General features: G+C 40.1%; 1 protein-coding gene across 1 annotated transcript; it reads right to left on the minus strand.

Moving 5' to 3' along the window:
* Positions 1 to 516: 516 nt before the first annotated feature.
* On the minus strand, positions 517 to 10,101 carry glipr2l (GLI pathogenesis-related 2, like). Its single transcript, XM_074683890.1, has 5 exons — positions 9,660 to 10,101; positions 6,724 to 6,832; positions 5,456 to 5,559; positions 4,960 to 5,037; positions 517 to 2,382 (listed from the first exon to the last, which is right to left on the minus strand). The coding sequence occupies exons 1-5, from the start codon at positions 9,670 to 9,672 to the stop codon at positions 2,216 to 2,218; spliced, it is 471 nt and encodes a 156-aa protein (XP_074539991.1). The 5' UTR covers positions 9,673 to 10,101; the 3' UTR covers positions 517 to 2,215.
* Positions 10,102 to 11,396: the final 1,295 nt, after the last annotated feature.

Below are 11,396 nucleotides of genomic sequence, written 5' to 3' on the forward strand. Positions count from 1 at the left end.
GTGTTTTGCTATTATTGAATGGGATAGCTAAAGGGAGACAGAACATGTGGAGAGCACAGAGCAGGAGAAGACATGCAGCTGATGCTGGGAGTCGATCCAAAGACTGCTGGGATGAGGACTAAAGCCATTGTGTATACCACGAGGCCAACAGCATCCCAAAACACTTAACATTGACATGTAAGTTGGATAGAACAAATTCAAGAATCCCAAGCTATCCCTATTAAAGGTCCCATATTTTGCAAAAATCACTTTGTTAAGTCTTTTAGTGAAATTTGTGGGTCTTTGGCTTTCCTCCCAGCCCAAAAAATGTGACATTTAATGACAAAACCTGTACGTAGTAGTGCTTGTGAATGTAAAATCCTGACTAAAACGAGCTGTTTGGATTTTGGGGATTTGCCGACGTCAACGATTCCCTTTTTTGACCAATCAGGAGTAAGTCTGACCTGATTGGTCCACCGGAGCAGATACCCCTAACCCCCTCCCCGCCCACTCCCCACCCTGCTGCTGTTCAGAATGCCAAAGCTGAAGTGCTGGGCTGTTGTTGGCTGTAAACAGCTACATCGTTCCATGCTCAAGCTTCCCATCTTGGAAGAATACAAGTCTAAGTGGCTAGAGTTCATCCATGAGGGAAATGTGCCAGCTACACTCAGTAAAACTGTGCATGTGTGTGCTAGTCACTTCATGGCTGACTGCTTTTCCAACTTTGGACAGTTCAACAGAGGTCTAGTGAATAGACTGGTCCTGAATCCAGGCACATTACCAACGATCCGCCAACAAACCGCGGATCCTTGAAATGTGAGTATTTTAAATTCTGTGTGCTGTGGAGCAGATGGAAGAGCTTTTCCTCAGTGTCCCCCCTGTCTCTGTGTTAGCTTCAGGATGCTAACTGTAGCTGCGGTTAGCCTGTTGTTTTAGCCTGTAATGTTACGGTGAACGAGCTTCACTGTTTTCTCAACATTGTGCACTCGGAGCAGTGACGTGGAAGAGCGGGGCGGTATCAGCGGTGGCTCATTTATATATGAAGGTCACGCCCACTAAATCAGACTGTTCTGAACAGAGGGGCTACGAGAGCCTGGAAACAATGCTGCTGTGCTTGATTTATTGGCTCTTTGGACCAAAACATGTGACTACCATTTAATGAAGACATCAATGATCAATATTAAAATGCAGAAAAGGAGCATAATATGGGACCTTTAAAGTCTTTATCTCATAAAATGAAAATACTAGGACAAAAGAGTGGATCAGTTAAGCAAGGTTAAATCATAACCCGCCTGGCTGCTCTACCACGTGTTTGAAAGCTTTGAGGTTTTTCAGGGGCAGTGTTTGAAGTGTCAGTTATAAAAGTAATACTTTAAGCTTCAGAGTCAGTTTCCAAACCCTTTAATAACAACTTTAGAAAAAATAATCTCAGTTAGCCATCAGTCATTTACATTTCAAGCAACCTACATTGTCCTCATTGCTCCTGCATTAGTCAGACTTCATGATCAAATTTTCCCACTACATCAGATTCACAGGAAAAAAAAAGTACCATTATCCCATTTTATTCATGTCCCCCACCACCTCTCTCATAACACCACACAGCATATTTGGCACAGGGGATTGCCAGCAGCTGCCGTATAGGCCTACATTTCAACTTCATGGTTTAAAACCTGTTGCACATCAAAACACATTACACTGACTGCAGCTATGACAACAATCACCTTCAGATCTTCAGATTGCAAGCAATGATCTCACATATCAGTGTGTTAAACCTGTCACTTTGACTGACCCAGTGCTCATTGAAATAGACACACACACACACACACACACACACACACACACACACACACACACACACACACACACACACACACAAATACACAAGTTAACCATTTTGAGTTTGTGAAAAAGGAAAGTACCAGTGTTAATGATTTAATACTGTCATGGGCAGCTAAAATGACTAGAGAGGAGTTTGGTTAGTAATGAGAAACGGTAAGCTTTTATCCATTATAAACACTGTTTCTTCAGACGGACGTTTTTAAAATACAAGCGTAGGACTTTAGGGCTGAGTGTGTTTCATCTCTTAAAATCCATACAAGATAGCTCTACAAGGCAAGTACAAGGCATGGTCTCCTGAGAATCCTGCATGTCAGAGCTGGCGGATAACTTCAGACTCCTCTGAAAAATTGAACAAATGCCTCCTGGCTTGAGTAAAGAGTTGTGCATCCAGACTTCTTTAGGTAGTGGTTTTAGCAGGGAGGACATTATTCTCAAAGTGTCCCTGGTTTGTGATGTTCCCAGCTGGGAAGTATCTGGCTACCACAAAGGAGGAGCCGTCTGATGCTGTGGCCTTACCCACACCCAGCTTTGTGCTGCTTTTCCACACCATCGCTGTGAAATGACCTAGTATGGTGAGAAAAAAAGGACACACACAAACAAAGGAAATCAAGGCAAAGAAAGCATTAAAAGATAAAGGATGTCTTTAAGAATGACAGAGACAGACTATTAGGTTATGACTCAAGCTAAGTGCTAATAAATTAACAGTTCTGTAAATATTTACAGTAAATTCCTCTCACTTCCTGAGCGCTGTCTCTAGTTTCTCCACCAGGAAACTTTGTGTGCATCAGTGTGTATATAATCAAGTTAAACAGAGTCTGAGGTCACTAGACACCATTAAAACATCTGCAGGGATTAAGGCAGAGTAAAATGTTATGATCTGAGGAGTAAATGAAGGCTGTGATTCCCCCAGCTTCCCTGCAGCTGAGCACTGAGTCATAAAGTGACACTCTGATTGAGGTCTGACATAAGCACAGGAATAACAACCACCTTAGCCACGCAGGGGAAAGTGAGGCTGCAAAAAAAGGCACAGAAAACTAGACGAACTGATTAAACAAGCCAAGAAAGTGAAATGAATTCATCAAAATGATAAAACGATGAGGAGAAAATGGATAAGACAAAAAAACAGGACAAAATTAAAAACTAAGTCCTTGATATATTTTGTCATACATAGAAAATAAGATATTTCTTCACTGCTGATGATCAAGTTGATGTTTTTGCATACATGCAAACCTGAAAGGGTCATTTTAAAATCATAAAATTTCTAGAACATTCAGATCTGTTTAACAATCAAAAGTACTTTAATTTCAATAAATCAGCTAACTGTTTTTGCAGTTAATGTTTAATTTGGATATCGAGTGTTTGATTACAAATGTCTGCCAGTTATAGTCTTACTGAAGCTAATTCTTACATCATGATTTATTTAGTCCACAATTTATATTTACAAATCACAGAGGTGTTGCCAATAAACTTTCAAAGGACTTCATGATTAAGGCTACTGTAAGCTACTTTTCTGCTGGCAACCTAATTGATTGAACAACCCATCACTTACATATAATACATAAGACACAGTTTCATCTACAACCTTTCATTTTGTGATAATGCACACTGCAAAAGCTGTATCTCATAGAAGACGCATCAACAAAAGTCCAGATACAGACGAGGTTGGCTTTTAATTTCTGAAAATTGTGTTTGTAGTCAAAATTCAGATCATTCAAATGACTTCTTTATTGCTATTGCAATTGCATTGTTTAAAAATATATTTATTATTTTAACCCACAGTGGTAATGTGCCCCAACTACTAGAGGGTGGGCTGCAGTACATCTGAAATCTGTCACAAAATGTCACTGCAGTGAAAGTTCAATCAGGAAGTGCATTCTTGCTTACACAGCAGTAAATCAACACTCTTCTCAGTCTTTCGTTTGCTCGCCTCCCCCAGCTGCATGCTCTGGGGCTGTCAGTGGTTAATCAGAAGTAGCACTCATAGTCTTCCATCCAATTACCCAGTGGCATGCTCTCATTGCAAGCCTATCAATTTTCTGCTTTTCTTTAGATATGCTATGGGCTCTCATCCACCTCCCCATCACCAAAAGTCATCAGCCACCACCACCACTGCCTTGACTCCATAGGGTCAGATCAGACTTCCAACACTTCTTAAATCTCCCATAGAGTCCTTTCATCAAAGATTATTCTATCAAGTTATATTTTTTTATGAAGTCACAATTAATTACATCTCATTCTTGTACGGATTGATTGAGCTGCCATATCAGTTGGGAAAACATTTTTTAATAGATTTCAACTATTTATTGCCAAATGGAATTACAGGTATACTTGGCACAAATAGCTAGTGCTGTTCCATGCTCCTGGGGTAAGCAGTCTGCTTTGGCTTCATGAGGAGTGTAATGCAAAAATTACCCACAAGGGTAGAACATTTAGACTTGATAGGAGGAGGCAAATCTTGACTTATGGCAGCTGAGTGTGGGCAGCATAGGCGTAGTATTGATCAGTGAGAGGGAAGGCGTGCTTGTCGTTAGAATGAGCTGTGATTGGTTGAGTGGTGTCAGACATAATTGTCTGAACAGAAGCCTATCACTGGGGACTTCTGCAGCTGTCAGACACTTCTGGGTGCAATCTCTACAAAAATATGCTATTTTTAAAAAATCACCTCTTTACTCTGGGTTACTGTTGAGTAGTATTTTTGCATTAGATGCACATCTCTAATATAAAACTTATGTCAAGCCAACAATTAGGTCTATCTGCCAAAAAGCAAGCAAAATGCCTTGAATCCTTTCTCAAAACAAGGTGGAATAATTATTTCAGGTTCATACCTGGACTTTTCAAGTTGGAGTAGCATCCTTCATCGCACCTGTGAGGAACTTTCTGTTTGTCTTTAGACAGGTTAGCAGTCCTTACACCTGATTTACCTTTTTATAATGTGAATTGTTTTACTCTCTTTAAATGTTTATTGTTTTATTTTTTGATTGTTTTATTTGAGGTTTTTAGTCCTCTGATACCTCCCCATAGACAATCTTCAATTCCTATGTTGAAAAACTTAAGTATAAACGTTTTATAAATCTAATGATGAGATAGTAATATAGAAAACAACAAGTGAAAGAGCAACAGACATATTCAGGTAATTCTCACCTGTACCAGAGGAGAATCCAGGACGGTTGAAGTTATACTGTTTCACCTCATCATACCAGCGGTCAGTCACGTCCTTCCCTGCAGGTTCACATGACAAAGTGTAAACTCTACCTTAGTTGTTCTCTAACTCAGAGAACAACTAAGTCAGACTTGTGTCTGTATGCACTGATCAGATTGACACCAAAGCAAGATTAAACATGTCATTTTGGCACATGTTGTTGATAATGTTCCTCTTTTTGTCACCCACTTCTGCACTGTGGGAGACTTTTTATGAATCATGTTGTACTGTGCATATTTCTGTGATGCGTCATGGCGTCTCAAACACAGTGGGAAAGTAAAGAGGAAATAGATTCCAGCTGTCCCCTTTTGGAGGCTTTTGCCTCCAAAAGGGGACAGCTGGGAATGTCTCATTAGATCTGTGTATAGATTCCTGAAGCATATAAAATACCATTCAGCTTGTTTGAGAACATGTTTATCTTGAGAGTATATACTGTACCTGATTGGTCATAGGAAGCCCATGCCAGGTTCTCCCCACAGCTCCCCCTGCTGGACTCCACACTGTGTTTCAGGATACGTGTGCTGGCCAGACTCTCAGCATAACTACACCAGAGAAAAAGTAAGTCATGAAATGAAATTCTCTAGTATTAACTCTGCTACAAAATTAGCTACTCTGCGTGCTCATCGCCTCTTAAGATGTAACTTTCCCAGAAGCCTTCACTCTTAAAGTAAACAGTGCAAAATCCTCTTCACAGAGTTTGTATCTTGTGTAAATAGCTAGTGTATGCACTGAAAACAGCTGAAAATCTGAAAAGAGCTTTTCGAATTAAGGCTGATATCGAAACTGGTTAACAACATTATAGAGCCTCGGCAATAAATCCAAAGTCTAGTTGATTTTGCAGTTTTTATCTTTAGGAAAATCATTTCTGCTTGTTCGTTGTTTTTTTTTTAGTTTTTAAACAAGATTGCCCTGAAACAGTGACATAATTTAAAAGTGTAACTAAAAGGGTCGAAATGTTGATTATTGCTGCTACTTCAGAAACTTTATTTATATGAATCTGGCCATTGTGTCATTTTATTTACTCTCATGGTTAAAGGTGTGACTGTCATCACACGAGTAACAGGTGTTTATTGGAAAAAGAGATGAAGTTCTGCTCCAATGAGTGTTATTATTTGGAAAAATGATGCTGTTACTTGTCTCTTTTGCCAATCACAGAGTAACATAGATTTTGTTATGAACTACAAAGTGCTTTAAGAAACATTAATTGACACAAACATAGAGGCAACATTCATCCAACATAATCATTACTGAGCAGCATTAATTTAGTAATACAGTATTTAAAAGATACTCATATCCGAGGTGTGGACTGTTTTTCATTGACATTCTGATAAAGTAATTAACTTATTTAATGACTGTTTATTTATATCTCAGTTTTTATAAAATAATAGGTAAGTGGGATGCAAAAGCCATCAAGGACAGTTGCATCTTACAGCAATGATCACTATGCATTCACCAGAAAAAAAAGGTCTTTGTTTTTTATTAATCATTTAACTCTAATTAGTAGCATGTCACTAATTAGACAACACAGTGAAGTATCACATTGAAAACAAACTAAGATCTGCAGTGAGGTGATACACTTTGCAGCTGTTTGGTTTGATAGGCTACTCTGGAACTGTCAGTGTGAACCAGAGAACTGCGGCAATGACTGGTGTGTATGGTCCTCACTAATTAGGTTTCTAATTTGATCCGTGTGTGCGTTCACCCACCGGGTTGCCTCTTTGCTCAGCTTGCTGCTGTGCTTCAGCGGTGGAGCCTGGTGCTTCCTCCTGTACTCATTATGGCACTGCAGCACCTCATCTGCAAACTGCTTCGAGGCTGAGGGAGACACACACAAGGCAGAGGCAGGAAGGGTTAGACATCCAGAGACAGAAAGTTGTGATGAAACATGAAGATACAGTGAATGAAAATCAAACAAACTCATATGTGAGAAACAGTCTTTGTGCTGGTTTTCACTTAGTTGATGATTTCCTTCACTCTGTAATCTTATTGAAACAGAATCTTTGGGCAAGAAAGTTAACTTATTGGCAAATCGTGATTCATTTATAGTGTTTTGGAATTAAAGATGCTCTAAGGAGGATCTGTTCTAATTGCATTTCCCACCACCTTGTGGACATGAGTCTCCACACACTGTCATAAATTACTTATAGTGAGGCATGTGTTTGTTTTAGAATTAAATGGAGATGGAATCGAAACTTTTCTTTGTTCAACTTCATACTGGATACCACACGCAGAGGTAAGGGACTTATCAGTACAGTTTCGTAGAGCTACAGCTTGTAGCTGGCTATCTGTCAGCAAAATCTGCAGCCCAGTGCTTTGACATATCTGTAGGCTAATGTGACAACAAGCAAACACTGTCAGTGTGGCAGTGGTTAAAGGTGTAGTCAGCGATTGTCTAATCTGCACTATTTGTCAAAATCGCCGTATTTCTCCTCTCCATCCACAAGATATCATCACAGACAGCATGTTTAAAAAAAGTCTGAGCGTAAGAAACCAATGCAATACCAACAGTAGCAATAGCCAAAAAACAGCCCAAAAGAAAAAGGACAGAGGAGCATAAAATGAAAAAGAAGGTCTTTGACCATAGTAGAGGGAAGACCCGGGTCAACATTGGTGTGGCTTTCCAATGGTGGAGGGAACTCCGTGATTATAAGAGCAGAAAACGGACACGAATGTCGCCGTCTTTCTGCTGAACAGGTAAGCAAGATTAGCTTTGTGGTGCTTCACATAACAGAAACAGCCGTCGGGCATTCATCTTATTGTCTAATCTGCCAAAATATACTGTTGTTGTGATGTTATCAATTATGGCAGTCGAGTTGTGGCCACTGTTGTCTGACGAGTCAGGGTTACCTTAGCCGTGGAGCTTAGCAGTGTGCTAACCCAGAGTTGGCGTCAGACAAAATTAAACAGGGGGGTATTATGACAGGTGCAGGGGGCACAAATTCTTGTTCATTACTGGACTCATAACCATTGTGTAAAGTTCTAATTCACATATACAAGGCACTGTACCACAATGAAAGCCATGTCCCTCCCTCTCTTTTCTCTCCCTCTGGTGCGCACACAACCGTGCGCCTTTAGCGCACCAAGATTAGAGTGAACATCAAACACCATTCAACAATCAAAGAACCACGAAACCCAAACAATAGTAGTGAGCTAAAGATAGAAATACCTCTAAAATAGCTGGAGCTGGCGAGTGTTGCAGCTAAATCTCCTGAGGACAGTGTCCTCCCACTCCGTCGTACATCTGTGGGTCAGGTCTCTTTCAAAGGCAAGCTCAACAACCTGGGCCTTTCTAATGTGGAGCATCGCACATCTTTGATTGGAAAATATTTATATATCTAAATATTATAATATCTTTTGCTACAATACCATTAAAATTCATCATACTACTACTACTTTCAAAGCAATAAATATGGCTTCACGGATTGTAGCGAACTGACCCTCAAGCGTTCGCTGGTCCGGCCACCGCCATGGTGGTCAGCTAGGCAGTTTCTACGGTCGTTTCCATGACGATGCACGTCCATCGTCTTTTGGGCTTGGAGCCAGGGGTGGGGTATGAAGGGGGAGGTGAGTCTAAAGTTGTTTATCAAAAACCTCTCCACTTGTTTTCTTCCAGACCACTGACTTCACCTTTAAGTAGGCGTCTATATTTAGCGTAATGTGTAATGTAAGTAAATTCTGGTTAGCTATATCCTGTCAGTCATCAACCAAGCAGGGCTAACGTAACCTCACCTGTAAATAACCTGTAACCTGTAAAATCTCATTTTAAAGTGTGGATTACGATCAGGCATATATTTCTAGAGGGGAGCCTTTTTCAAGATTACTTTTCAACTACTCGCAACCCCTTTAATGATTATATTCTTTAAATTCATGATTCAATTATTAAAGAACACATCCAATCTAATTGAATAACCACATTTAAAAATTGGAGTATTTCCACTTTAATGACACATAATGTAGGAAAGATTAGCAGTTGAGTTCTGAAAATGCTAATGTAGAAACTGCTAATTTCATGAATTGAAACCCAAAATGAATTGCTGGTGAAAACAGTTTAAACCTCTTTAATATTTAATGTAGCAAATATTTCTCCCAAACCTCACTACCCTTACCTTTCCTGACACTCCCTTACCCTAAGCTACCCTACCTCGCCCTTTCAAACAGGCTAAACCAAACCAGGAAATCCCTAAAGCAATTAACAACACCTGGAGTCAGACTGACCTCAGACTGTGAGTGTAACTCACAAATGATGGAGGAGAAAGCGTAGCTCTCTACCCCCAACCCCTGAGATGCCTGGTGCCTATCACTCACTGGCCTTTCAATACGTCATACAACCACTTGAGCGCTAAGACAATAGGCACATTGAAAAGCAACACAAATGCAACAGTTACCAGATCTGCTAGCATCCACTCAGCATGCTGCAAGCTGAAAACCAGCGAGGGATTAGAGAATACATGCTGAATATCAACCACAATAGTTCAGTATCCTTATCTGCTTTAAACCCCTTTTTTTCTTAGTAAGGCCAGTTCACAAACATGAACAGTAAAAGCACACCCACACAAACTCAAAGTTTCACAAGGCAAAGTTCTCACTCAGGCCAAATTGCTACAATCAAAGTGAAAATCTTCAGAGTGCAGTTTCCACTTACCTGACTTTCCCATGGTGCTGACCCAGGAAGCCTTCAGTTAGACTGAAGCAGCTTTCCTCTTTCTTGTTTTCTTCCTCTCTGCTCCCACTCCCTCTTCTCTGTAAGTGCTGTCTAACACTGATACTTTCAAACAGCTGCTAATACTTTTATTTTCATCCAATTCCCTAAAATTCACCTTTAGTTTGCAGTAGTTGTGCAAAGTTCCCCTTTAGCAGTTTCTCTGACTGTTGCACAACACTCGTCTTCCTCAAGTTTTTTCACTTCATTAACCGCCACCCACAACACTCTGTACTACTATCTGTCTGCATGCCCTGCGCACACACCCACTCTGTCTTAACAGTAAATTCCTTCAAGTGAAAGGGGAGCCCCTGCAGTTGTTGATGACATCATCTGTGTGAGACAAATGTCCTTATATGGCTCCAATGTGGATTCTTGAATCCTGGAGTCATGGAGAATGTTACTCTTAGAAACTGTAACCCAGACAAAGGCTTTCCTCACAATCCACACGGGCATGGTGCAGCATTTTGAGCACAATAGCATACTCGGTCACTCAGTAGGCCACAGGGTACACACTAATCATGACCCTCACAGAGCTGCACCCTTCTTAACATCCTTTCACTTTCACTTAAGCTTAAAATAGCTTCAGTCATAAAAAATTAACAGGGGATTTCCAATCTTCACCTTTCACTTTCTTTGGTAACTTCTGGATCAATAAGTTCCCTCAAACACAGCCTATAGTAAGAGTGATTCTTTTTCCGTCACCCTGAAGAAAAAGCAATGATTAAACCGTTTGCTTACCAGAGCTGACACCCAGGCAGAGACAGAATCACCATTCATCATGCAGCAGAGAGGGTTTCTGCTATTTGTTAAGTCTATGTGAGGTATGCTTCCCTCTGTGCTTTAATGCTATTGCTTGTATGGGATATTTGTCAATTTAAAAAGAAAGAAATATGTGACACGCATTTCAACGAAGCCAGGAATGGTGTGCAACAGAAACTCCAAATGGATTACCTCATTTTTTACTGTGCATCTCATAACTCAGCTGTTGAGATTTTCACTCCTCCTGGAGTAAAGGCTATTGCTGTATAAAGAATGACCTTTTGTTACACCCGTTAAATCAATAAGACTTCATTGTGTCAGCACCAAACTGTTCTGATGAAGTTGTTTACAGTGATACAGAGGAATGCTGAGGCTGGCTGATCTTTGAGTTCTAAATGTCACTTTTTCACAGCATGTTTGGTTGGAATAAAATAGATCAATGAAATATACGATTACTTTTTTGATAAAGATAAATGCGTATTGTTCTGACATTTTGTTCAGACATTCACGATCCTTAATGGATGAAACCTGCATTGATCTTTCCATGAATTTGATTCCATAAGAATTTTAGTTTAACTAAATCTTTATCATTAAAAAAACAAATCTGATTCCAAACAGGCTCTGCTGTAGGGTGTTGTTATCCATACGCATTAACACTGACAAATAAAACCTGCAAATTGCCACTTGACTGGTTTTATCAGTTGAAGCACAGAACTTTGAGCATGACTGTGAACTTTGAGTCGTGTTGAGTCATCTGTCTTGCCACATTTTGTAATTTCCACTGTCTTGGCAAGTGATGCAACGATTCACGCTGTGAAATCAATAAATTCTCCTCGTCATCAAAAGACAGCTTGATAAGCGAGCCACATTAAGCTGACTGCCAGCATATCAGAGCAAACTTCAAATGATATCAGACAA

The sequence above is a fragment of the Halichoeres trimaculatus genome, unplaced genomic scaffold (assembly GCF_033239565.1).
Source record: "Halichoeres trimaculatus isolate MK-OKI-2021-1 unplaced genomic scaffold, fHalTri1.1 fHalTri1_scaffold_12, whole genome shotgun sequence".
NCBI lineage: Eukaryota > Metazoa > Chordata > Actinopteri > Labriformes > Labridae > Halichoeres > Halichoeres trimaculatus.

Excerpts from the sequence above, each read along its gene's own strand:
- glipr2l (XM_074683890.1), bottom strand. Across the intron at positions 5,038-5,455 it reads GGCTTCCTATGACCAATCAG|GGAAGGACGTGACTGACCGC; the intron begins GTACAGTATATA and ends GTGAACCTGCAG. Across the intron at positions 2,383-4,959 it reads TGGATTCTCCTCTGGTACAG|GTCATTTCACAGCGATGGTG; the intron begins GTGAGAATTACC and ends TCACCATACTAG.